Here is a 23,736-nt window from a genome sequence, read left to right on the forward strand (position 1 = left end):
CTAGTAGCTTATCTCCTATTTTATTTATTCTGTAATACTTCAAAGAAAATTTTTTTTAAAAAATCTAGTGTCTAGCACATAATATGCATCACATATACTTGCTGAATATATTACTATTACTACTCTCATAAACTAAGCTTATGAAAAAGTCTATTCTACCAATTATATTTCTTTTCTTCAAACCTGCTTTATACAACCTCAGAACCCAAAGGGCCTTTAAACTGTCAAGCATGAAACTGTAGCCTCTGCTTTTAATTCTGCATGACCTTTTTTAGAATGAGCTTGAATTAAGCAAACAACTCTTGTGATATTTATAAAAAAAATCTCTGTGTATAGACAGATTTACCCACATAAATAAAAGTTTGTTATTTTTCATTTGGTCAAGTAAAATTAAGATTTACTTGCTGGTAAAATACCACTCCAAAATATTTCTGCCCTCAAATATGAAATCACTTAAAAAGGAGCAGGAAGGGTGCCTGGGTGGCTCAGTCGGTTAAGAGCCCGACTTCGGCTCAGGTCATGATCTCACAGTATGGGTTCGAACCCCGTGTCAGGCTCTGTGCTGACAGCTAGCTCAGAGCCTGGAGCCTGCTTCGGATTCTGTGTCTCCCTTTCTCTCTGACCCTCCCCTTCTCGCACTGTCTCTGTCTCTCTCTGTCTCTCAAAAATAAATAAAAAGCATTAAAAAATAAAAAAAGGAGCAGGAATCTCTGATTCTTTCTTAAAAGAAAGTTTTTTTCAGTATGTTAACCTAAAGAGAGTACTTTGTCTTGGGTAAGTCCCTTCTCGTGTCTGGATCTAGATGACCTTAACCTTTTCCTAGCTCTGCCATGCTGGGATGATAAGGAATCAAGAGTTCTAACAATTCCCACGTTGCTATATACTATTCCACTGATTCTACAGCACCTTGCTTTGTTTTTGTACTGAAATCACTTCCTTGTAAAAGTCATCCCTAAAAAAAAAAAAAAAAAAAAAAAAAAAAAAAAAGGTCATCCCTAAAGCCCCCTTACACAATTCAATTTTTTACCAATGAAAACACTGATGATTTAAAAACTGATGCACAAATATGTTGTTTGCTAACTATCAAAGGAATCACAATTCCAATGTTTTGATCAAATATTAATGGAACTAGGTTACGGTCTTACATAATTTTTATATAACAAGTTGGCATTACATAGTGAATCCAAATAGAATTTGCAGGAATTTGGAAAAACCTGCTTCTGATACAATGGATAAAAATAAGTAGATGAATGCAATAGAAGCAGAGACCTGCAGCTTTGTTCGTAAACAAGGTACAGTCATGTATTTTTTAAAGTTTATTTATTTATTTTGAGAGAGAGAGAGAGAGAGAGAGAGAGAGGGAGAGGGAGTGAGAGAATCCCAAGCAGGCTCCACACTGTCAGCACAGAGCCTAATGTGGGGCTCAAGCTCACAAACTGTGAGATCATGACTTGAGCTGAAATCAAAAGTTAGATGCTTAACTGACTGAGCCACCCAGGTGCCCCCTGAACATTATAAAGCAAAGCCTATCTGGGATCATATTTGAGCTAAAAGTTAAACTTTAATGAATGGAGAAATCCTCCATGGAAAATTGAACTATTTCAGAATACTTAGAGAGGTTTCTGGGGACAAAGTCATCACACTATGTTTAAAACAGCTGTAATAAAATTTCAAACTAAATTATTAAGCTATATATGAGCTTAGTCAATAGCTTGTAACAGCACTTCTTAACAACAGTTTCCAAAATCCTTCCAGCTGTCATCCAAAGCAAATAATTACCTTTATAATTGGTTTTCTAATTCTACAAATAATCAAGTACAAGAAAGGGAGAGAAGGGGAGATAAAAACAAAGTACCCTTTAAGAAAAGGAGAGAAGTAAATTTAAAGGGGATGAGATATGATCACAAGGAAGTAACAAATCTTTCTTTCTTTTTTTTTTGGGACATGGACCCCTCTGAGATTCTAAAAAAAATTATGAACCCTCTTCCTGGAAAGAAAATTTCAGGAGTTTAAGGGAAGTCCTTGAAGCTAACTCTGAAACTTCCAAGAGACTCCTTCCCCAAGTCCCCTCCCTAACAGGTTAATTCCTGGCCTAATAAAAAAAAAATCCTGGCCAAATATGGTTATTTGTTTATGCCAGTACCTGTATGAGTTCTTATATGTTTCTGTAGATCTCCTGAAGTTTTGAAAGACTTAGTACAATTATCTTCTGAACACCGATATGGCTTTTCTCCTGTATGAGTTCTGACATGACTTTTTAATCCATAACCTTTAAGAAAAATGTAAAGAAATTTAATTATGCGAGACCCCTCTAAGCATGCCCACTGAAATTAAACTACTGAAAAACATAGTAAACACCAAGGAATAATACTAGGCAAACACAACAGAACAACTATTAACAATGTAGAAGAGTGTAACAGCTAAGGACTATCCTGCTGGAAGTTCAAAACTTTCATCTCTGTCTAGAAGAGGTTCTATGCGTTTCTTTTTTTAAAGTGCTCAGATCTTACTAGATGTTCACAACTCACACCCCAAAAGCTTGAGGTGGTACCAGTCCTGGCCCTGCTGGATGTGTCCCTGGGCAGGTCCCACCCTTGCTAAGTCCCAGTTGCCCATGGTTCCCTCAGGTCTATCCTAATGTTAAAGTCTGTGTCGGCTTCTAATGCTCATCTTTTACTTTTCTGCTAAAAGAAAGCAGAGTGTGGAATGAAACACTGAACACAGTAGGTAGAAATAGGCCAGAGGAGGAAAGTGAGAACAGAGAGAGAGTAAGCAGGACAAGAGGAAGTTAAGAGAGAGACTGAAAAACTGGACACTGCATATCCACTAATTCAGACCAAAGGCAAGGCCAGTCTCTGCTTGCCCCCTACATAGGACCAAGAAACAAAGAAAATTCATGTTTTTACCTGTTGCAAATGCTTTCCCACAGCCTAGGTGCTCACACTGATAAGGCCGGTCTCCTGTGTGTGATCTCTCATGGACCTGTCATAAAAATGCAGGCATGATTCTACTTCCTTTAGGCAACTTATAGGTAGATGGTCTCAATGTAGACCTATTTTTTCTCCTCTCCTGAATTACGCTTGAATTTGAACATGTGGCAGGGAGGGTTTAGGGGTGCTAACCCCTCACCTCCTGTGCAAACACCAGAATAGAACTCTTGACCCTTCGTCCCATAAAAACTTAACTACCAACAGCCTACTGTTGAGAAGAAACTTTACTGATACCATAAAGTTGATTAACATGTTATTTCATATGTTATATTCTTACAACACGGTAAGCTACAGAGAAGAAAATGTTATTAAGATAGTATTTACAGTGCTGTACTGTATTTATTGAAAATATTCACATATAAGTGTACCTGCAGAGTTCAAACCTGTGTTGTTCAAGGGTGAACTGTATTTTATTGTTTATATGGGTTTTTTTGAGAAACAAAAGACAATTTGTCTCAAAAACTGTAGCCTAACAATTCTCAATATGCTAAATGGTATATGTTAAGAAGTACTCATTTTAATTTTTTTTAATGTTTATTTATTTTTGAGAGAAAGATAAGAGCATTAGCCAGGGAGGCAGAGAGGGAAGGAGATACAAAATCCAAAGCAGGCTCCAGGCTCTGAGCTATCAGCACAAGGCCCAACATGGGGCTCGACCCCATGAACCATGAGATCATGACCTGAGCCAAGGCTGGATGCTTAACCGACTGAGCCACCAGGCGGCCCACGAAGTACTCATTTTAAATAAGGAACAGGAGCATTAGAGGTTTGAGTTTTCCTATGGTGGTAAAAGGTGTCTGTATGGAACATATACACAAGGAGAGCTAGGATCAGAGCATAGGCAAAGGCTACATGATATAAGGTTAAGAGTGTGGAGGCTGCTGCTACAGGGGCCTTGCCAGGAGGCAAGGCTTCACCATGAGGCGTTTGCCTTCTCTAAGCCTCAAAGTCCTTTCTGTAAAGCTGAGACATTAACTGTATCTACCAGAGAGGGCTGCTGTGACAAATGATCATGACAATGGCCAACATCTACTGTACGTTTACCATGTACCAAGCCATTCTTTTCAGTACTTGTACATATACAGTATCTACCTATTTATTTCTCACAAGCATGGTGTGAGGAAGGTACTTTTACCATAAAGGAAAATAAGGTACTAAAATGCTAAGTAACATGTCATGGTGACACAGTAATAAGTAATGGAGATGAGCTCTAGGGTTGTGACTCCAAATATGCTAAATGCACACTCTTGACACACTAAGCTACTCAATAAATGTTAGCTATGGAGTTATGGTTGTGTTTAGCTGCAAACAAAATACTTGGCCTATATATTTGACACATGGATACATTAACACCAACTTCTGCTAGATTTCAGTAAATCACTGTTAACAGAATGATTACATGTATCTCTCTCGTAAAATTATATAAATTTCACATCTGACAAAAATATAATCCAATATATAGAGTATTTACCATGTGCCTGGTAGTATTATGGACATTAGGGAAACAGATGAAGAAAACATAGTCCAAATGCTCAAAGCGTTGACAGTTTCTGAAATCTGCATATGGTTTCACGTGATCTGTGTATGAGTGTGTGTGTCTATGTCTTGGTAAGAGAGGGAAAACAACAGTATTTAAATGCTATAAGTATATCATGTTGGCATTCAATGTTCTAGGTATTGCGCTACTAGATACAGCATTTCCTTTTCTATATACCTTAAGATGATGAGCTGTTGTATATAATTTCCCACATCCATCATATTCACATCGAAATGCCTTCTCTCCACTCTGCTGAGATTTAGCAGTTACTCTTGTTGCATGTCCTTGTAAGACAATCTAGATGAAACAAAATATACGATTTAAATTATTTATACAGAAAAAATAGATAAAATTACTGTTTTCAGAATAAAAAAATAAAACTGCAATGAGTGTTTTCAGACCCAGATCATCATTTTAAAAAGATTCTGTCATGTTGAGCCAGCTGGTTAATTCTGTTCTGCGGCTGGTCAGCGGCTGTGGAAGAAATCAAAAGGAGATCCACAAAGGGGCATAGCTAGAGCTCACAGATCTGTTCCCATCCTAGAAACATCGACTCAAGTAGCTAGCATCTCCACTGTATGCAGTTATTCCGTGCCATGCTTAAGGGAGATATATATATATATATATATATATATACATATACATACACAAATATATAAAATTTAGGACATATATGCCAAAAACAACATAAAGAGCATTTTTAATTTCAAAAGCATATCAAAGCAAAAACAACGAAAAAGAGAGGCTTATGACATTGGGGTCACCTGCAGGAGACATTACAATCCATATGCTCCTATTCTGTAACCTTTATTCAGTAGGACATCATTTTTCTGGGACTCAACACCACAAGACTTCAAACAACTGTACTGATTTTAGAAGCTTTTTAAAGATGATCACCTATTTTAGAAATTAAGATGCCCTAAAAATGGAATAATGACTTTCCATTCTGTGGGCCCTAGGGTGACAGAGCTGTAGGTTAAGGCAAGCTGTCTAGAAGTGAAAACGATGGGGGGAGGCAAGCAGTCCAGGCAGAAAAGAGAATATGACCAAAGTATGGAAAGGCGGCTGGAGGAAGTGGAAACTTACTATGAGACTGTTATGTCTATATGATAGAATGAATAACAGGAAAAAGAAAGGGAAGATGAGGACCACATTCCGGAAGAGCTTTAGATGCCATTCTGAAGAGTAAACCTAGACAATGAAAGCAAAAGCAGGCATTAAGACTCTTAGATTAACTTGTTTGTGTACTCACACCCAGTGCAGGGCTTGGACCCACAACCCATGACCCAGAGATCAGGAGCCAGGCATTCCTCTGACTGAATCAGCCAGGTGCTCCAGGCATTAACTTTTTTAAAGTAAAGGATTGACCAAGATCAGCTCTGTGTTTTAGAAAAAGAACTCTGGTAACCGTGTGAGAAAGTCAAAGACAAAAGAGGCAAGGAGAGACTAAAAGAAGTTTGTATGATCATGAAGATAGAAAGAAAACCAACCAGCCTAGGACAATGACCATGGAATTCAAAGCAATAGAGTATTCTGCAGATATTTTATGGGTGAAGACGGACAGATTCCAAATTTCAAAACCTAAATTAATAGGCTAACGCTATAACAGGTATTTCAGGGCTGTATCAGCTATTTCACTAAAGGATGTATATAGTCTTTGTTAAAGAAAAACATGATACATTACCACAGGGAAATGTCTCAAAGGTAACAGAGAAGCTACCACCAGTGACACACTAATTATCTTTTAAAACCATTTACAGAAAATGACTTCTTTACTGTCTTGCTTTATGTATGTTCTGAGATTTAAGAGATAACCTTAGCTCTGCAATAAATTCACTGTGTGCCCTTGAGCAAGTCATGTAGGGTTTAGTTTGCCTGTCTGTATAAAGAACATATTGTACTAAGTAATTTTTTTTCTTTTTTAAACATTTTAAAAATTCCTTTGTCAGATGAAATCTTACACAGCAGTTTACTGTGCAAAACAGATAAAGGCAATCCTGCTTCTGCTGGCCCAGGCAGGCATGGGTGGCTCAGAGCTCTGCTAGCCCCTGAGGGACCTCAAAGAAACCATAGGACTTCACCCTCCACAAAAATCAGAGCTTGAAAACCGCTGGAGAAGAAGGCAGTGCTAAGTCCTTCCTAGCTTTAACATCCTAGGGTCCTGAGAAGGTACAAATCACCCTGGTAAATAAAGGGCTGAATTCCAAAGTGAGTTTGATAATAAAGAGGTTAACTACCATTTATTGAAGAGGTGCTTTATGGGATGTGCTGTGGTGGGTGCTTTGCATGCGCTGTCTTATTGGTCCTCTACGACTATCCAATGAATTAAATATTTCCTATGATTTACAAATAAGAAAAATGAGATTCAAGGTAGTTAAGTAATGTAACTTGCCCAAAGTCCAAGGCTGGGAAATAGGACTTGAAGCAGATTAGCAGATTAGCTCTAGAGTTCACTCTATTAACCCCACAGCGCTCAGGTAGCCCAGCAGTACTAAATGGCAGAGTTCTGTAGTCACAGAGTGAGAGACCTGGCGGGGTTGAGGGTAACTGGTGATTTTACTGCCTAGTTCAGATCTTAAAACTCCATTTACTATAAAGGCCTGATGGACATAGCAGATAGAAATTTTGTTATTTGATATGTTAAATTTCTGTCTTAGGATGTAAATAATTTATACTCCTGCAGAAAGATAAAATGAAAGCAACTTAAAGAATTTTTTAAAGTACGTTCTCTTTCAAGAAAGGACTTAATCAAAGAAGCATGGCAACAGAGGGACCTTTAGGGAATCATGGGACACCTTAGAATTGCCAGGAAGACTTAAAACACAAACAAAACACCCTAGAAATTTCTACCAATGATTATTAGTCACGTTTTATTTTTACCTCTCTACACCATTTGGATTTTTTTCAAGTGTACAATTTGATTCATTTTTTTAATTTAATATTTTTTATTAAGCATAGTTGACACACAATGTTACATTAGTTTTAGGTTATAGCACAGTGACTGATCATCTCTATGTGTTATGCTATGCTCACCACAGTGTAGCTTCCATCTGTCACCATGCAACACTATAATACCACTGACTATATTCCCTGTGCTGTGCCTTTTATTCCCTCACTGCATTCGTTTCCAGAACTGGAAGCCTGTATCTCCCCTCTTTCATCCATTTTGTCCATCCCTCCACCCCTTTCTCCTCTGGCAACCATCTGTTTGTTTTCTGCATTTATAAGTCTGATTCTGCTTTTTGTTTGTTAATTTATTTACTTGTTTTTTTAAGATTCCACATATAAGTGAAACCATAAGGTATTTGTCTTTCCCTGACTTATTTCACTTGGCATAATCCCCTCTAGGTCCCATCCATGTGGTCACAAATGGCAAGATTTCTTTTTTTTTTAATAGCCGCAAAATATCCCATTTTACATACCCCACAATTTCTTTATTCATCTATCGATGGACACTTGGGCTGCATCTGTATCTTGGCTGCTGTAAATAATGCTGTAATAAACACGGGGTGCATATATCTTTTCGAATTAGTGTTTTTAGGTCCTCTGACCATTTTTAATCAGATTATTTGTTTTTCTGGTGTTGTTTTTTTACATATTTTGGATAACCCCTGACTGGATACATCATTTGCATATATCTTCTCCCATTCAGTAAATTACTTTTTTGTTTTATGATGGTTTCCTTTGCCATGCAAAAGCTTTTCATTTTAATGTAGTCCCAACAGTTTATTTTTGCTTTTGTTTCCCTTGCCTTAGGAGACACATCTACAAAAAATGTTGCTATAGCCAAAGTCAAAGAAATTACTGCCTATATTCTCTTCTATGAGTTTTATGGTTTCAGATCTCACATTTAAGTTTTTACTCCGCTTTGAGTTTACTTTTGTGTATGGTATAAATAAGTGGTCTAGCCATAGCAGTCATAGCAAAGAAACAAAAGGCATCCATATTAAAAAGAAGAAAGTTAAACTTTCACTTTTTGCAGATAACATGGTATCATACACAGAAAACCCTAAGGATTCCAGTAATAAGCTAGTAGAATAAATGAATTCAGTAAAGTAGCAGGATACAAAATTAATATGCAGATTAGCTGTGTTTCTACAGACACTAATAACAAAGAAGTACAAAGAGAAATCAAGAAAACAGGAACATTTACAACTGCACCAAAAAGAATAACATATCTTGGAATAAACTTAACCAAGGAGGTGAAAGGCCTATACTCTGAAAACTATAGAACACTGACAAAAGAAACTGAAGACAACATAAATGGATTTTCTAAAAGTTAACATGATTATCTTTTCTTTAAAAAAGTATATAGTAGCTATCTATATAGTAAGATCACTGGTCATTTTGGGTTTTTTCTTTATACTTTTCTGAATTAAAAAAATCTAAAAATATTATTTAAAAATATTCCTGGGTTGTATCTCAGACCTACTGGTCAAATCTTTGGAAACTGATCTCAGTCATTTTTTAAAATTTTTTATTATTATAAAAAAATTTTTTTTAACCTTTGTTTTTAATGTTTTATTTATTTTTGATACAGAGAGAGACAGAGCATGAGAGGGGGAGGGGCAGAGAGAGAAGGAGACACAGAACCGGAAGCAGCTCCAGGCTCTGAGCTAGCTGTCAGCACAGAGCCTGATGCGGGGCTCGAACCCACGAATGTGAGATCTGACCTGAGCCAAAGTCGGAGGCTTAACCGACTGAGCCACCCAGGCGCCCCCCCTAAAAATTTTTTAATGTTTATTTTTGAGAAAGAGACAGAGTGTTAGTGTGGGAGGAGCAGAAAGAGAGGGAGACACAGAATCCAAAGTTGGCTTCACGCTCTGAGCCATTAGCACAGAGCCTGACATGGGGCTCAAACCCACAGCATGAGACCATGACCTGAGCGGAAGTCGGTTACTCAACTGACTGAGCCACCCAGGTGCCCCAGTCATGAATTATTTTTTTAAAAGTTCCATAGCTCAATCTCATGTTTGTCCCTGATTAATAACAACTGATTAAATACTTTTCTTTTAGAGATGAAAGGAAAAGGCTCAAAAAAACAAGGTTCATTTCTTCAAGATCACATAGTTAGAGAAAAGTATAGAAAATATATGTGAAATATGATCCACATTCAAACTGCCTATATCCACAGGCAGGTTTGGGGGTAATTCTCTAACCCATGTTCTGGGAAAATCTGCCACCTCACCCATAGACTCTGATAACCAGAAAAGATGGTATATATAAGGATGGACTGTGGTCTATGCCCTATGTGGCCTAGCTTATAAAGTCAAGCTAAGTCCATGAATTTTCCTTCCCTGGAATTTGACCTAAGAAATAAAGGAAAATCCTGAGTTGACTTTGGGTGGGAAGCCTGAGACAGCAAGGCTGTGATGAGCTACATGCAAACTCAAGGACACAAAGAGGAAGCCTAACTGCAGAGAAAAGAAGGGAGCAGAGAGATGCTGTGGAGGAGAGGGAGAGGGAATGGGAGAGACAGGAGTGAGATTAACCTCTAGTCTTGATTTCTTTGCACTTCTGGTTCCTGTGAAGCCCTGCTGTTCAGCAGTTCCTGTTCTCTACTTCTTATAAGCTCTGCTCTATCCTTATATCTCTTTTTTCCTAAGCTCGCTTGACTGGCTTTCTGTGTTTTCCAGTTATTAGAGCTCTGATTAAAAGTACCAAGCTAAAGAACTTTGATCTTCAATGTAAATAAAATTAGTTTCAAATGAAGTCAAAAGTAATGGCAATCATGAAAAAAGTCTTAGTATTCTAAGAGAATATGTAAAGCATCGACAATGCTATATAATGCTGACACCGTAACAAATTATGTCATCGTATGTTACCTAGAATATGAATCAAATGAAAATCTTATTTGGTTTTCATAATCTCATTAGATGGGTAAGGCATTATTATTATTTTCATTTAGCAGATAAGAAATCTCAGATCCAAAAAACCCCCAAAAACCTCAGATCTAGAGAAGTCACGTAATTTGTTCAGTCACACATCTACTACATGGCAAAGTACAAACTCTACTTGGATTTTTTATTATACATGTGTGCTACTTCAACCTCCATCATCCTTACAGTTTTCACAAAAGAACACATGGGCATTCTTAAATAGAGAATCAGGGTTTTCAAACTGGGCACCCCTGATATTTTGAACAGGGTAATTCTTTTTGTGGGGGCTGTCCTATGCCTTGCAGGACATACACCCACTAGATGCCAGTAATACTCCCCCAATTGTGACAACCAAAGTTGTCACTGCCAAATGTCTCCAGGTGGGGGGTGGCAAAACTGCCTCCATAGGAGCACAGCTGCTTTGCATACTCTAAGTCTTCTTTTTTTTAAAGTTTATTTATTCATTTTGAGATAGAGGCTGAGCAGGAGAGGGGCTGAGACAGAGAATCCCAAGTGAGAATCCCAAGTGAGCTCTTCACTGAAAGCCCCAACCTGGGGCTCGATCCCATGAACCATGAGATTATGATCTGAGCCGAAATCAAGAGTCAAATGTTTAACTGACTGAGCCACCCAGCACCTGAAACTCTAGGTCTTTCTTGTCTTATGAAATTTGGTTTCATGTAAGGTATCAGCTCAGCAGCATAACTAGTATGTTTATGTTAAAGATGGATGAAAGTTCCCAACTGTAAGCATCAAAATGAAAAGTCTAGAGCTTTGAAACAAGACTATTTACAAAAAATCTACTGCATTCGCTACAGATCTTTTATTGTTTATTATTTAAAGTTCAGCCAGGCACAGAGTTACTTCTTAACCATTCTAGCAGGAGTAACAAGAGATAATCCAAGAAGTTACAGCTTATTTGCAGTGGTTCTTTTGGGATATTTGGACCTATGTAATGGGCTCTCAACCTCAAATATGGTACTAAACTATATTAAGGATGAAGGTTTGGGGCACCTGGGTGGCTCAGTTGGTTGAGCGTCTGACTTCAGCTCAAGTCATGATCTCGAGGTTCGTGACTTCAAGCTCCACACTGGACTTGCTGCTGTCAGTGCAAAGCCCACTTTGGATGCTCTATCCCCCCTCTCTGCCCCTCCCCTTGTTTGTGTATACTCTCTCAAAAATAAACATTAAAAAAAATAAAGGATGAAAGATTCATGAATTTCTGGTCCAACACTAATATGATGAAAAGAAATACGAATCACAAGTGCAAGCCACATATATAATTAGAAAAGGGGGTACCTGGGTGGCTCAGTCGGTTAATCCTCCGACTTCAGCTCAGGTCATGATCTCACGTTCGTAGGTTCAAGCCCTGCATTGGGCTCTGGGCTGACAGCTCAGAGACTGGAGCCTGCTTCCAATTCTGGGTCTCTCTCTCTCTCTGTCCCCCCCCCCCACCATGCTCTGTCTTTCTCTGTATCAAAAGTAAATAAAACATTAAAAAAAAAAAGTTCTAGCAGCCACATTTAAAAAGTAAAAAGAGGGGAACCTGGGTGGTTCAGTCGGTTAAGTGTCCAACCCTTGATTTCAGCTCAGGTCATGATCTCACAGTACATGAGTTTGAACTCCGGATCAGGTTTTTGTGGAGTGCAGAGCCTGCTTGGGATACTTACTTTCTCTCCCTCTCTGCCCCTCCCTTGCTTGCTCTCTCTCTTGCTCTCTCAAAATAAATAAACATCTTAAAAAGACTAAAAAGAAACAGATGAAGTTAACTTTAGTAATTCTATTTAACCAGATATGCCTAAAATATTATCATTTCAACATGTGATCAATGAGAAATTACTGAGATATTTTATATTCTTTTTCATAAGTCTTCAAGTGCTGTGTATTTTACACTCACACACATCTCAATTTTAAGTGGCCATGTTTCAAGTGCTAAACAGTCACATGTGGCTACCCTAATGGACAGCACACATCTAGTCTGTAAAGGAGAGGTACAAAGGGCAAAGGAGAAAAAGCTACAGTTACAAAAAATCCTATTCAATTTCCTTCTGTTTGTCTATTAGCACTAACACCAAATGGTTATACAGGGCTTTTAATGACATTTTGCTTTAGCAGTACTGAATTCCTAGTTATGTTTTTGGGTCCAGAAGTTAATTACTAATGGTAAAAGACTTTTATGATAATAGTATATTATAATGTTATACAACCCAGTGGTAAATTCACTCATTTTTTGTAAGACCCATTCTATATTAGTTTACTACAAGTATAGCTACAACTGTCTATCCTTAAAAATATTCCATTATTGGGGTACCTGGGTGGCTCAGTCAGTTAAGCATCCGACTTTGGCTCAGGTCATGATCTCAGAGTCTGTGGGTTCAGGCCCTGTGTCGGGCTCTGTGCTGACAGCTCAGAGCCTGGAGCCTGCTTCAGATTCTGTGTCTCCCTCTCTCTCTGCCCTTCCCCTGCTCGCTCTCTCTCAAAATAAAATAAAAACATAAAAATTTTTTTAAATTACATTATTTAAAAACATAATCATTAGTCACTAATAAGAGATAGACACTAAGGCACTGACCTGCATCTCTAAAATGTATTTATACTATGCTTGCATTTTAGTACAGTATGACTTAGATGGATTTGACACCCTGCAGTTCAAAAAATAGTTCTCATTTTATGAATTCAAAAACTTGAAAAATTCGCCAAGAATCATACAGTTTCAAAGCTGATGGGCCTGGTAAATTGCAAACTGTGTTTATACTACTGCTGCTTCATGATACCATTTCAGGGAGTAAACAAATACTGGCTATTCAGCAATGTTTAGAAGTGTCAAATTTCTACCAGTGATTTCAGTTACTTTATCATATACTAATATTATAAATGTAAATTCTTAATAATCCCTGAAAGTATCACTCCATGTGAAGTGTGATGCCAGTGCTCAACTTAAAATTGTGGCCCTGAAACAGTAATATTAGAATAGGAGTTAAGTATGAGAGAACTCTCACAGAATGCAAACAACTATTATGGGGGAGCAATCAGAAAAATATTAGAGATAACAACTGGTATTTTTCTCAAGGAGCAGCATTAAAGAAAGAATGTGCTCCACTAATTATACACAAGCTCTAAGACACCCACCCAAACACATCCCCCACAAACACAGAATTCAAAACAGAAGCTAGAATTATCTAAGTTTTGGATTTTTCACTTGTACATGTCCCAGAAAGCGTCTGCGTACTTTGTATTTACTATAAAATCTTTTCCACAAAACGTCTAGAGGCATTGCTGCTGTAGGCTGTTGTTTGGGTAAGAGATGACCAATGACTGGACCCAGGGTGAGTGTCTAAAATAAGGTTAGCCAACCCATGGCCTGGGAAGTGGTCTGGTACAAAAAGCATAAACAGCTTTACACAGTAGGAACAACGATGATTAGCTAGGCTGGACCTTTTCTTCAAAAGTTGAAAAGGAAAGTATGTAGAGAATCAGATGAGAGCAGAAGAAACAAAAAAACTACAAAGAACAAAGCAGTGAGGGTGAGTAAGGCCCAGGAAAGGTGGAGCCCTAGAAAAAGGATGCACAAACTGCCATGGGTGGAGGCAGTCAAAAGATCATCTGGTCTCCAAAACTGCCTTAGATTGCAGAACACAAACTTCATTTGAATTCCTGTGATTTTTTCTATTTCTTTAGTGCTACTCTGCATCCACATAATGAATTCTGAGATTTGGGGTAGTTCGAAAAAGCTACTGCCTAATACATAACACTCTTTCTCTGAAAAGAGTTTCCTAGGAAGAAAGTGAGTTGGCTATTGTTTCATCCACAGAAGGGCCTGGAAATGCTAAGAGAAAGAGATTCTTATATAAAAAAGTAGCTTTACATACCTGCATTTTCTTCTCTTGCTCATTTTCTCCAATTATTCCAGTACCTGCTACACTTTCACTTCCATCAATGGACACCTGTAGGAATAAAATAAAGCTTAATGAAGTTTTACATTTTGATATTTCTTCAGGCCGGGTGACAAGTACACAGGGATTCATTACCATTTATTTTTGTGTATTTTTGAAATTTTCTACTATAAAAAGTGGGGGGAGGAACCCTTTTGGTTATATGAAAGATATATGTTCAATGCATGTTTTCCAATCCCTAATTTCTGCTTCTTAATTTATAAGCTGTTCCATCTATACCTTATTTTTTTCTATCATGGCACTCATCTTGAATATATATCTTTTTGTGAGTTACCTGTCACCACTTCTTTTCTAGAAGCTCTTATTCCATTCCTTTTATCTTTATTCAAATAGTTCTTTCTGCACTTCACTTCTCTTAAAATGCATGCTGATCTCCTCGAGGCTATCTGATTTTGACTTTGAATTGCTAGTTTCTTATTTGATAAAGTATACTTTTTGGTTTTATTTTAATGAAAAATAAAGAAGCTGTATGTGGGATGTTCTGACGTTGTAAATTGCTGTACCTTTGCTGCATACTGTTCCAGAGCACTGATGGTGTCGGGGTCAATCGTGGCATCCCCAGTGTGCAGACCTGCCACTGTGCCATCAGCCTGAATTGCCAAGATGGTATCAGACTGCGGGACTTGCACTGCATGGTGGATGTATGCTGTGGTGCCGTCTTCCAGCTGAACTGCCTGTAATGCACTCTGGTCATAACTATCTGGGGGAGTGGAAGAGAATGGCATTAAATTAAAGGAAGTCTGATAGAGTTACATACTTAAAGGAAGAGGGAATGAACTTTTACTGAGCAGTTCTACGAGCACTGGTCCATGTGCCTAACATGTGATTTCATTTGCTCCTCACAATAATTCGGTGAGGTGGGTATATTCACCACTCTCATTCCATAAAAGGGAAACTGAGGTTTGCAGAAGTAAAGCCACTTTCCTTAGGAACCAGAAAATTTAAAAAACTAACAATTAACAGTCAAAATCAGTATGTAGAGGAACCAGAATCTAAACTCGTGTCAGGATGACTCCAAGGTCCATGGGCTTTTTTTCCCCTTCTAAATAATTAACCACACCAGGATATATACAGCATTATGAAATAATGAATCTAAACAATTAAAATGAACCTGACTAAGTCCCACTGCTAAAGAAAAAAATTCAGAGTTTATTTGTTCTCAATTTTAATTAAACAAATTTACTTATAAATTCAAGTATTCTAAATTTTTAAAAAATGTCCCCCTTTGGTTTCACAACTACAGTCTTTCTAAAACATGTCATTCTATAAAATATTTTATAAGGTAATAATAGCTAATATTTACTGAGCATTTACTATGTGACAAATACCCCATGTGCTTTACAAATGTTTGCATTTTATCCTCAAGACTACTGTACAATGTGGATACTTATACTCATTCTACATATGATTAAATTAAAGCACAGGGAGGTTAACTAATTTGAACAAGGTCACATAGGTAAAAGATGACAGACCCAAATTTGAACCCAGTCTGGCTGCAGAGCTGTGTTCATTACTCCTAGGCATTCCACCTCAAACCCCTGGTCCTCCCTACATGAAGTAATATAAAGCATCAACATTTTTGCCCTCTTTGCTTCAAAAAGAGTTTAGGATTTTATTTTGATTGAGCGACTGACTGATTTACAGAGAAAGAGCATGTGACCATGGGAGGGGGACAGAGAGAGAGAAGGAGAACCTTAAGCAGGCGCTATGTTCAGCACAGAGCCCAATGAGGGCTCAATCTCACGACCCTCGGATCATGACCTGAGCCAAAATCAAGAGTCAGATGCTCAACTGACTGAGCCACCCAGGCGCACGCAAATTTTTATTTAATAACCAACTCAACAGGCAAAGGGTTTTCCTAAAAAATATCACATTTAAGAGGAAAAAAATAAACAATTTAATAATTTAATAAAAATTAATGTTTAATTTCATATTTGAAAAGTAGCCTCTACTCTGTGTCTCCTTTTCTCAAAAATAAACATTAAAATTTTTCTTAAATAAAGGGTAACACCTGAGTGGCTTAGTTGGTTAAGTGTCCAATTTCAGTTCAGGTCGTGATCTCGCAGTTCACGGATTAGAGCTCCACGTCGTCGGGCGCTGTGCTGACAGCTCAGAGCCTGGAGCCTGATTCATATTCTGTGTCTCCCTCTCTCTCTGCCCCTCCCCCACTCATGCTCTCAAAAATAAACATTAAAAATTTTTTAAAAAATTTGAAGTTTGCTATTCCAACTTGTTACTCGACAGCTCAACTTACTAGAAAGTTTTGCATTCGACTGTGCCAAAATCTGCCGTCTTATATTTCAGAGAACAAAGACAAGTTTTCTTTTACATGATAGCAATTCAGCATGTAAAGGCAGGTCTTATTTTCCCACACTCCGATTTCTCCCTTATTCCTATTTCCGAAGTTATTTTACCTTTGGAGGTATGGTGAATAAATGCTGTAGTCCCATCTTCTAGCTGCACTGCTTGACCATCCTCTAAACGCAAACTGTCCCCTGCTCAAGAACAATGCTTACATTTAGATCCCAGGTCTTCTCAGTACATTCTAATAACTCAGCAACAAGAGTCAATAAACCGTTAAACACATTATAAAAACCTATACATGCTTTATGAGTCCTTGAATGTTTAGTTTTCTTAGTAAAGCTGCTCTAAGTAAGTGCTTGGTAAAAAGATATTAGAATACTTGTTTTCGGACTACATGCTAGGGAATAAAGAGAGTTAAAAGAAGGCGGGAAAAGAAGAAAATGAGACACATGTAGGAGTTAGCTCAAGAGACAGAAATATTCACTTAGGACTGCTGTCCATTTATCTCTGGAATGTAGTCCAGTAACTTCTTTTTATTATTTTTGAGAGAATGTCTCAATGAAGTAAAAATGGTCTTGAGATTGTCTCTTTGACACCTACTGCTCTCTTCTTTCAAAAGGAAGACTAGAGACCTGAACCAAGTTTAGGCAGTAAGAGGCAGCTGGAGGTAACAAATCCTGAAGTATGAGAATTAGGAGGGTAAGTATCAAATACTTACTACTTTTAGGTATAGGTACATGTTGAACATAGGCAGCAGAACCATCCTCCAACTGAATGACCTGGCCATCTATGAGTTTTCCATCTGGAACAAAAGATTTAAGCCAATAAATTAGCACAAGCAAAAATTTTAAATTTTATACAATTTCAAAATGGTATCAACTATAAAAACATACACTACTTAAGATCATGTTCATCTTGATTCTTCCCTCAATGTTCTGAAGCAATTCAAAAACACATCCAGTGATCCTATAGAAAGCAGAAAATCCTCCCTCAGCCATTCTTCCTCCCCTACAATTTTCAATTAAATAAGTTCAAGAGGAAGAGTGGCTCATCACAGCAAGCTACGTGAGCTGAATCTCTATTTACCTTTTGGAGCCACTTAGGAACAGTGACACTGACTACAGAGAAGCTAGACCTGGGAAGACTGACAGATATGTCATTCTCATTCCTGGGTGCTGAAAGTCCCTTAACTATGTATACACATGCTTAGTAGGAGTCCATCAAAACTAGGAATTTGAGAATTGGGCTATTTCTTGGAGCAAGGAGATACTGATTTACAGATGATGTTATATAAATAAAATCAAACATCTATTCTCCTATACATGTTTCTTAAAAACATTAAATAAATAAAAACCTGAAGTACAAAAGAAAAGTCTTACTTGAAATAGGTTGGGGACACTTCCCCACTAGTTTTTACACCCCAGAGTGTATTCCAAATATCTCAAAGATAGTCCCCAAAGCATCAAAACAAATTTGTTAACCTGAAATTATTTAAAAATTACCATACGCAATGGTAATATTCAATATGGCATCTTTAGGCTGGACTGGGAAAGGGGGGTAAGCTGCCAGATGTTCAAACTCTGAGGTTATAAATTTTTTTATGTTTTTTATTTATTTTTGAGAGAAGAGAGAGACAGCACAAGCAGGGGAGGCTCAGAGAGAGAGAAGGAGACACAGAATCCAAACACGGGGCTCGAACCCATGAACTGTGAGATCATGACCTGAGCTGAAGCCAGACACTCAACCAACTGAGCCACCCAGGTGCCCCTCGAACTCTGAGGTTATAAATTGCTGGTATTAACCCACGGGCTGTATATGAGGCACATACCTTTAGAATTGTGTTGAATATAAGCGGTAGACCCATCTGCAAGTGTTACTGCTTGCAAGCTTACACCTTCCATATTTTCTAAATTGTCACCATCTATTATAAAAAAAATAGTTATTTTTCTTTAGATAACTATCATATGTATGTGCTGTTTAAGTTAAAAATTTTTTAAAGAAAATTAGGCATAAGGCAGATTGCGTAAGACTCAAATGGGATTTCTTCTAGCATTTACAAAAAATATTTCCCTGCCCTACTGCACCCAGTATCCACAGCAAGAAAGGCTTAGTTTTTGTGTTTCCTAAACAAGGAAGAGGGAAGTAAAGGCAGTATTGTGAGTTTTCATTCTCCCTTAAGATAAAGGATATTTCCAGACCCGCATGATCCCTTCAAACGAAACTGCTCACCTGCCACCGTTACTGCCTCTGTCAGGCACAGGGTAACATGTTGAGCCTCCATTCCTCCTCCAGGAAACTCTGTCATTCCCTGAGAATCTCGATTTATTTGGGCTAACAACATTTTCTACCTTGAAGAAAAATATAGGCACTTGAGAACAAATAAAAATGCATATGAATTAAAAGCTACAAAGAATATTTATCAACCACAAAAATTTGCTACAGAAGTAAACACTGTTCAAAATAAGCTGAATTAACCCAAAGTCCAAAGCGTGCCTTTCATATTCATCAGTAAACTACTGAGCACACTGACAAGTCTTGCCCATCATTTTGTAACATGCCTAAAGTTTCTATAATTAGAGTTCTTTGGGTTTAACAGGGTTGAAGATCCCCACTTATTCCCACAGTCATGTTGAGTCAATCTTCTGAAGTCTATCCTGAATCTGGCCACTTCTAGTTTGCCATTACCTCCCTGATTCCAGCCACTACCACTTCCTGCCCGCATTACTGCAATCGCATCCTAACTGGTCTCCATTGTGACCTCCCCAGTCTCCTCTCAACACAACAGTCAGAGTGCCCTTTCGAAGGGAAAAGTTAGATCATGGCCCTTTTCTGGTCAAAACTTTCTCATAATTTATCAGAGTAAAGCTAAAAGCCCTTACACCACCCTATGAGGCCAATAATCTTGTCCCTAATTTCCTACTACTCTCCACCTCATTCACTTCATTTCAGCCACCCTGATGTCTTTGCTTTTCCTCAAACATACTGGGTGTTCTGTTGCTTAAGGACCTTTACATTTGATGGTCCTTCTGCCTGAAACATACTTCTCAGTATCTTCATTGGTATTCCCTGAACTTCTTCAAGTCTTTGCTTAAAGTCACCCCAGTGAGAGCTTCCTTGTTCACCTCATTTCAGACTGCACCTCCCACCCCCTAACCATGATATACCCTAACCCTCTTCCCTCCTTCATATTTCTGCATAGCACTATGACATATTACATGTATTTACTTATTTGGTTTGGTTTTTTTATCTGTCCTCTCCCCCACTCCCCCCCCCTCCACCTACCTATAGATGCACCAGGATTTTTATCTGCTTGGTCACTGCTGATTCACAGGTCTTAAAAGTACTAGACACAGAGTAGACACACAATAGGTGCTGAGTAAATGGATGAATGAATGGCTCTTTTACCAATCACCACCACAACCCCTTTCCTCCCTTCTTCCACTTCCTGGTCCCATTATCTCTGTGTGCCTTGAGTTGCCTCAAACAGGAGATGGGGAATAATTTAGCTGCCTTGAGCCAAGGAATTGGGCCAGAGCATCTCCTGAGGACTTTCTAAGTCTAAAGATTTTATTTCAGTGTCAATATTTCAACGAAAAATATGCAGATAGTAATAATTTGCAATTATATTTATGTTTGTGACTACTTAAAGAATTTTTGTTTTAGAAACACTATAAACTGGGGCACCTGGGTGGCTTAGTCAGGTAAGTGTCCAACTCTTGATTTTGGCTCAGGTCATATCTGAGGTTGAGCCCTGCATCTGATTCTGTGCTGACAGTGTGGAGCCTGCTTAAAATTCTCTCTCCTTCTCTCTCTGTCCCTCCCCAGCTTGCACTCTAAATCTCTCTCTCTCTCAAAAGAAATAAACATTAAGAAAAAAAAAAAGAAACACTATAAACTATAGCTTCTTTCAATTAAAGTCAGGAACTGTGGTTTAGGCTCATAGAAAAGCATCACAGCTATGATAAAAATCAATTAAGGGCTGACTTTTTAGAAAGTTCTGAAAGATTCTTATCTATAACTGTTCATAGAGCAGACTGAAACTTTAACATTTCCTTGCTACCTCTAAAAGCTAATAGAGAAGCCTCAAAGTAACACTAGTATACTGCTGTTAAGACCCCTGGGTGAGAGGGCACCTGAGTGGCTCAGTCGGTTAAGCCTACAGCTCCTGATTTTGGCTCAGATCATGATCCCTGGGTCACGGGATCAAGCCCCATGTCAGGCTATGAGCTGACAGTGAGAAGCCTGCTTGGGATTGTCTCTCTCCCTTGTTCTCTTCCCCTTCTTTGCTTGTGCGTGTTTTCTCTCTCAAAAATAAATAAAAAGATGTTAAAAACAAACAAAACAAAAAAAGATCCGTGATGAGAATAGGATTGGGACAGATTAATGTCTCAGGACAAGCTCTGTCACTATATAACAGAAACAAATTTAGATAAGGAAATGGAAGGGAAAACACCTATAAAGATGTAGTAAGTATTGTGATTTTTGTAGTATTCATTTAGGAAATGAATTTTTTAAAAGGCAGATCACAAGGAAATGTGGGTCGTGATATTAAGAAGTGTCTAAAGTTGTCATTTTCATTCAGTTATATATAATCTTCAAATAACTACAATATATAGCATCAACAGGTAACTGACATATCTGCAATAAAAAAAAACTTCTTTCTTGGCTGAAAGCTGGTCAACTGCTAAATTTCTTTAGGAAGATTTCAGCACCTATAGTTTTATTCCTAATGGGAAAAAAGCTACAGCAACTGAAAGATGAATGGACACAAAATGCTGGCAAATACATGAAGTAGTGATGGGAGAAAGCATTCAGATGAGTTCAATGGCACAATTACCAGAGATAAGAAGTGATGGCAGGTCCCTCTTATTTTTAAAGTTCTCAGAAAGACTCTGGGATACAAAGCCCTTTGTTAGAAAAAGATCACATGGGGGAAACAGGATAGTGAAGAAAAAAAATAAGCCAGAGATCGAAAAACTCCACAGTTGCTCACACATCCATCATCATGTCTTGATCACTTCTGACACTGACATTTTCAGATTGTGTGAAAATGAACATGTAAGATAGACACGATACTTTTAGAAAGGGCCACCTTATGAAAGGTAGTCAATTTCATGTGCTTTAGTCATGAATCATGGGCCAAAATCAGACACAGAAGAGGCTGTCCTGAGGCACTATAGGAATCTCCATGAAGACAGTGTGTAATAGATAAACTTCCTGCCTTTCTGGAAGATGATGATGATGCATGTCAGCCTAAGAAAAACAAACACACTATAGAAGTGTAGCAAATGTTATATACAGAATATATAAGAACTTCTAGGGGCACCTGGGTGGCTCAAGCAGTTTAGGATCTGACTTCAGCTCAGGTCATGATCTCATGGTTCATGGGTTTGAGCCCCATATCAGGTTCTGTGCTGACAGTGCAGAACTTGCTTGGGATTCGAGTCTCTCTCTGCCTCTCCCTTGCTCACACTTGCACTCTCTTGCTCGCTCGCTCTCTCAGGATAAAGTTAAAATAAAATAAAATCTTAAAAAATAAGAAAATAAAATATGAAGCCCTTAGATATTACAAGTTTAGCTTAACTTGTTAAAGACCATATTACCACAAATTATTATGAAAACCTAAATCTAATGGTCCAGGTATAAAAGCAAGAACTCCAAGTGCAAGGAATCTTTATCACGGTAAGAAGTGATACAAAAAGAAATCCAGATTAACAAATTTTAGATGTTTCTTTGCTTGGAGCCACACAAATCAGCCCTTCAGAAATTGTCAAACTAAGGCCCTAACTTTAGGTCAATTTTACCTAACTGTAACAGAGAAACTAGGTCTTTCTATTATCTGCTCTCAATGCCAAAACATACTACTATAAAAAGTGCTCCGCAGGACACCTGGGTGGCCCAGTCAGTTAAATGTCTGATTCTTGATTTCACATCAGATTGTGATCTCACGGTTTGTGGGATCAAGTCCTGTATTGGGCTCTGCACTGACAGCTAGGAAGCTGCTTGGGACTTTCTCTCTCTCTGTCCCTCCTCTACTCACGCTCTCAAAATAAATAAACTTTCAAAAAAAAGAAAGTGCTTTTTCATTTAACATTGGTCATTTGCGCTACATTTTAGAACATGTTATAGCCTAGGATGAGGAAGTTTCTTAGTATATAGCAACATGAAAACAGTGAGCTATCCTGTACATTTGATGTTTGCAGAATCAGTTAAACTGCTTTCATTAGCATTTGTGGAAAACTGTCTTTCAAGTCTCTTCAGTTTCATTTAAATATACACAGGGACTAAGTATATTCCACTGGTGAAATGTAATTCAGTTAAATATAGAGCAGTTGGAATGTGTTGGCAAATGAGGTAGAGTTTTCACAGGCTCTATAGGATGCTGAAGGGCAAAATATAGCGATAGAATTTTTACTACCAATTTTAACTGGGAAGAATATTCTACTGGTTGGGTGAAATGCTGAAACTTGAAGGCTCTGCCAAAGTCCAGGACCATTCAGAAACTGAATATTTGGCATTGACTGGCAGGGAGCTGAGATAAGGTCCACCAGGCCTAAAGCTAAAAATATTTATGAGAAAAAGAAGTGAGAGCAGAGACAGGAATTTAGAAATGAACACCTAGGTCTAATCATCAGGAATGCCAGTTTTGATGACAGTTTGATCTTAACTGAACCCTTGATATAAAAAAGAGCTTTAAAAAATATTTCTCTTAACCCTCAATAGAGTAGCACCAAGAGCATGGCTTGGTAAGGGCATATCTACAGGCAACAGGTTGCTAAGCATGCCCTGGTTTGCTTTTACAGACGCCAGGGAGTTTGAAGAATAGAAGCATTTGGAGAAAGATTCTGGCATATTCAGAAGCCCCTTCTGGCACTGCTCCATTAAAAAAACCTCATAATAAAGTGATTTCAAAACTACTATGCTAAATTCTACTTGACTTCTCTAAGATAAATACTGTATATGTTAATATTTTATTATTCAAATTGCTCTTTTTACATGGGTAAGGGAAGCAAACCATAATTGTTAGATAATTATGAAAATTATAGATGGTATTCCTAACACACAACTCCTAA

At 38.0% G+C, this 23,736-nt stretch overlaps 1 protein-coding gene across 3 annotated transcripts in view; it reads right to left on the reverse strand.

Annotated features, from left to right (window-relative positions):
- ZNF143 (zinc finger protein 143) overlaps positions 1-23,736 on the reverse strand; it is a 49,874-nt gene that overhangs the window by 18,050 nt on the left and 8,088 nt on the right. The window contains exons 2-10 of one of the 3 annotated variants that reach the window (XM_029915420.1): positions 18,893-19,007; positions 18,492-18,584; positions 17,382-17,465; positions 16,774-16,854; positions 14,863-15,059; positions 14,276-14,350; positions 4,705-4,824; positions 2,907-2,982; positions 2,144-2,269 (exon numbers count right to left, since the gene is read on the reverse strand). In XM_029915420.1, coding sequence (XP_029771280.1) covers positions 2,144-2,269; positions 2,907-2,982; positions 4,705-4,824; positions 14,276-14,350; positions 14,863-15,059; positions 16,774-16,854; positions 17,382-17,465; positions 18,492-18,584; positions 18,893-19,007 — 967 coding nt within the window. Of the gene's footprint in view, positions 1-2,143; positions 2,270-2,906; positions 2,983-4,704; positions 4,825-14,275; positions 14,351-14,862; positions 15,060-16,773; positions 16,858-17,381; positions 17,466-18,491; positions 18,585-18,892; positions 19,012-23,736 lie in introns of all 3 variants that reach the window. The other 2 variants (XM_029915419.1, XM_029915421.1) reach the window with 2 other exon arrangements.

This window comes from Suricata suricatta, chromosome 11, assembly GCF_006229205.1.
Source record: "Suricata suricatta isolate VVHF042 chromosome 11, meerkat_22Aug2017_6uvM2_HiC, whole genome shotgun sequence".
NCBI lineage: Eukaryota > Metazoa > Chordata > Mammalia > Carnivora > Herpestidae > Suricata > Suricata suricatta.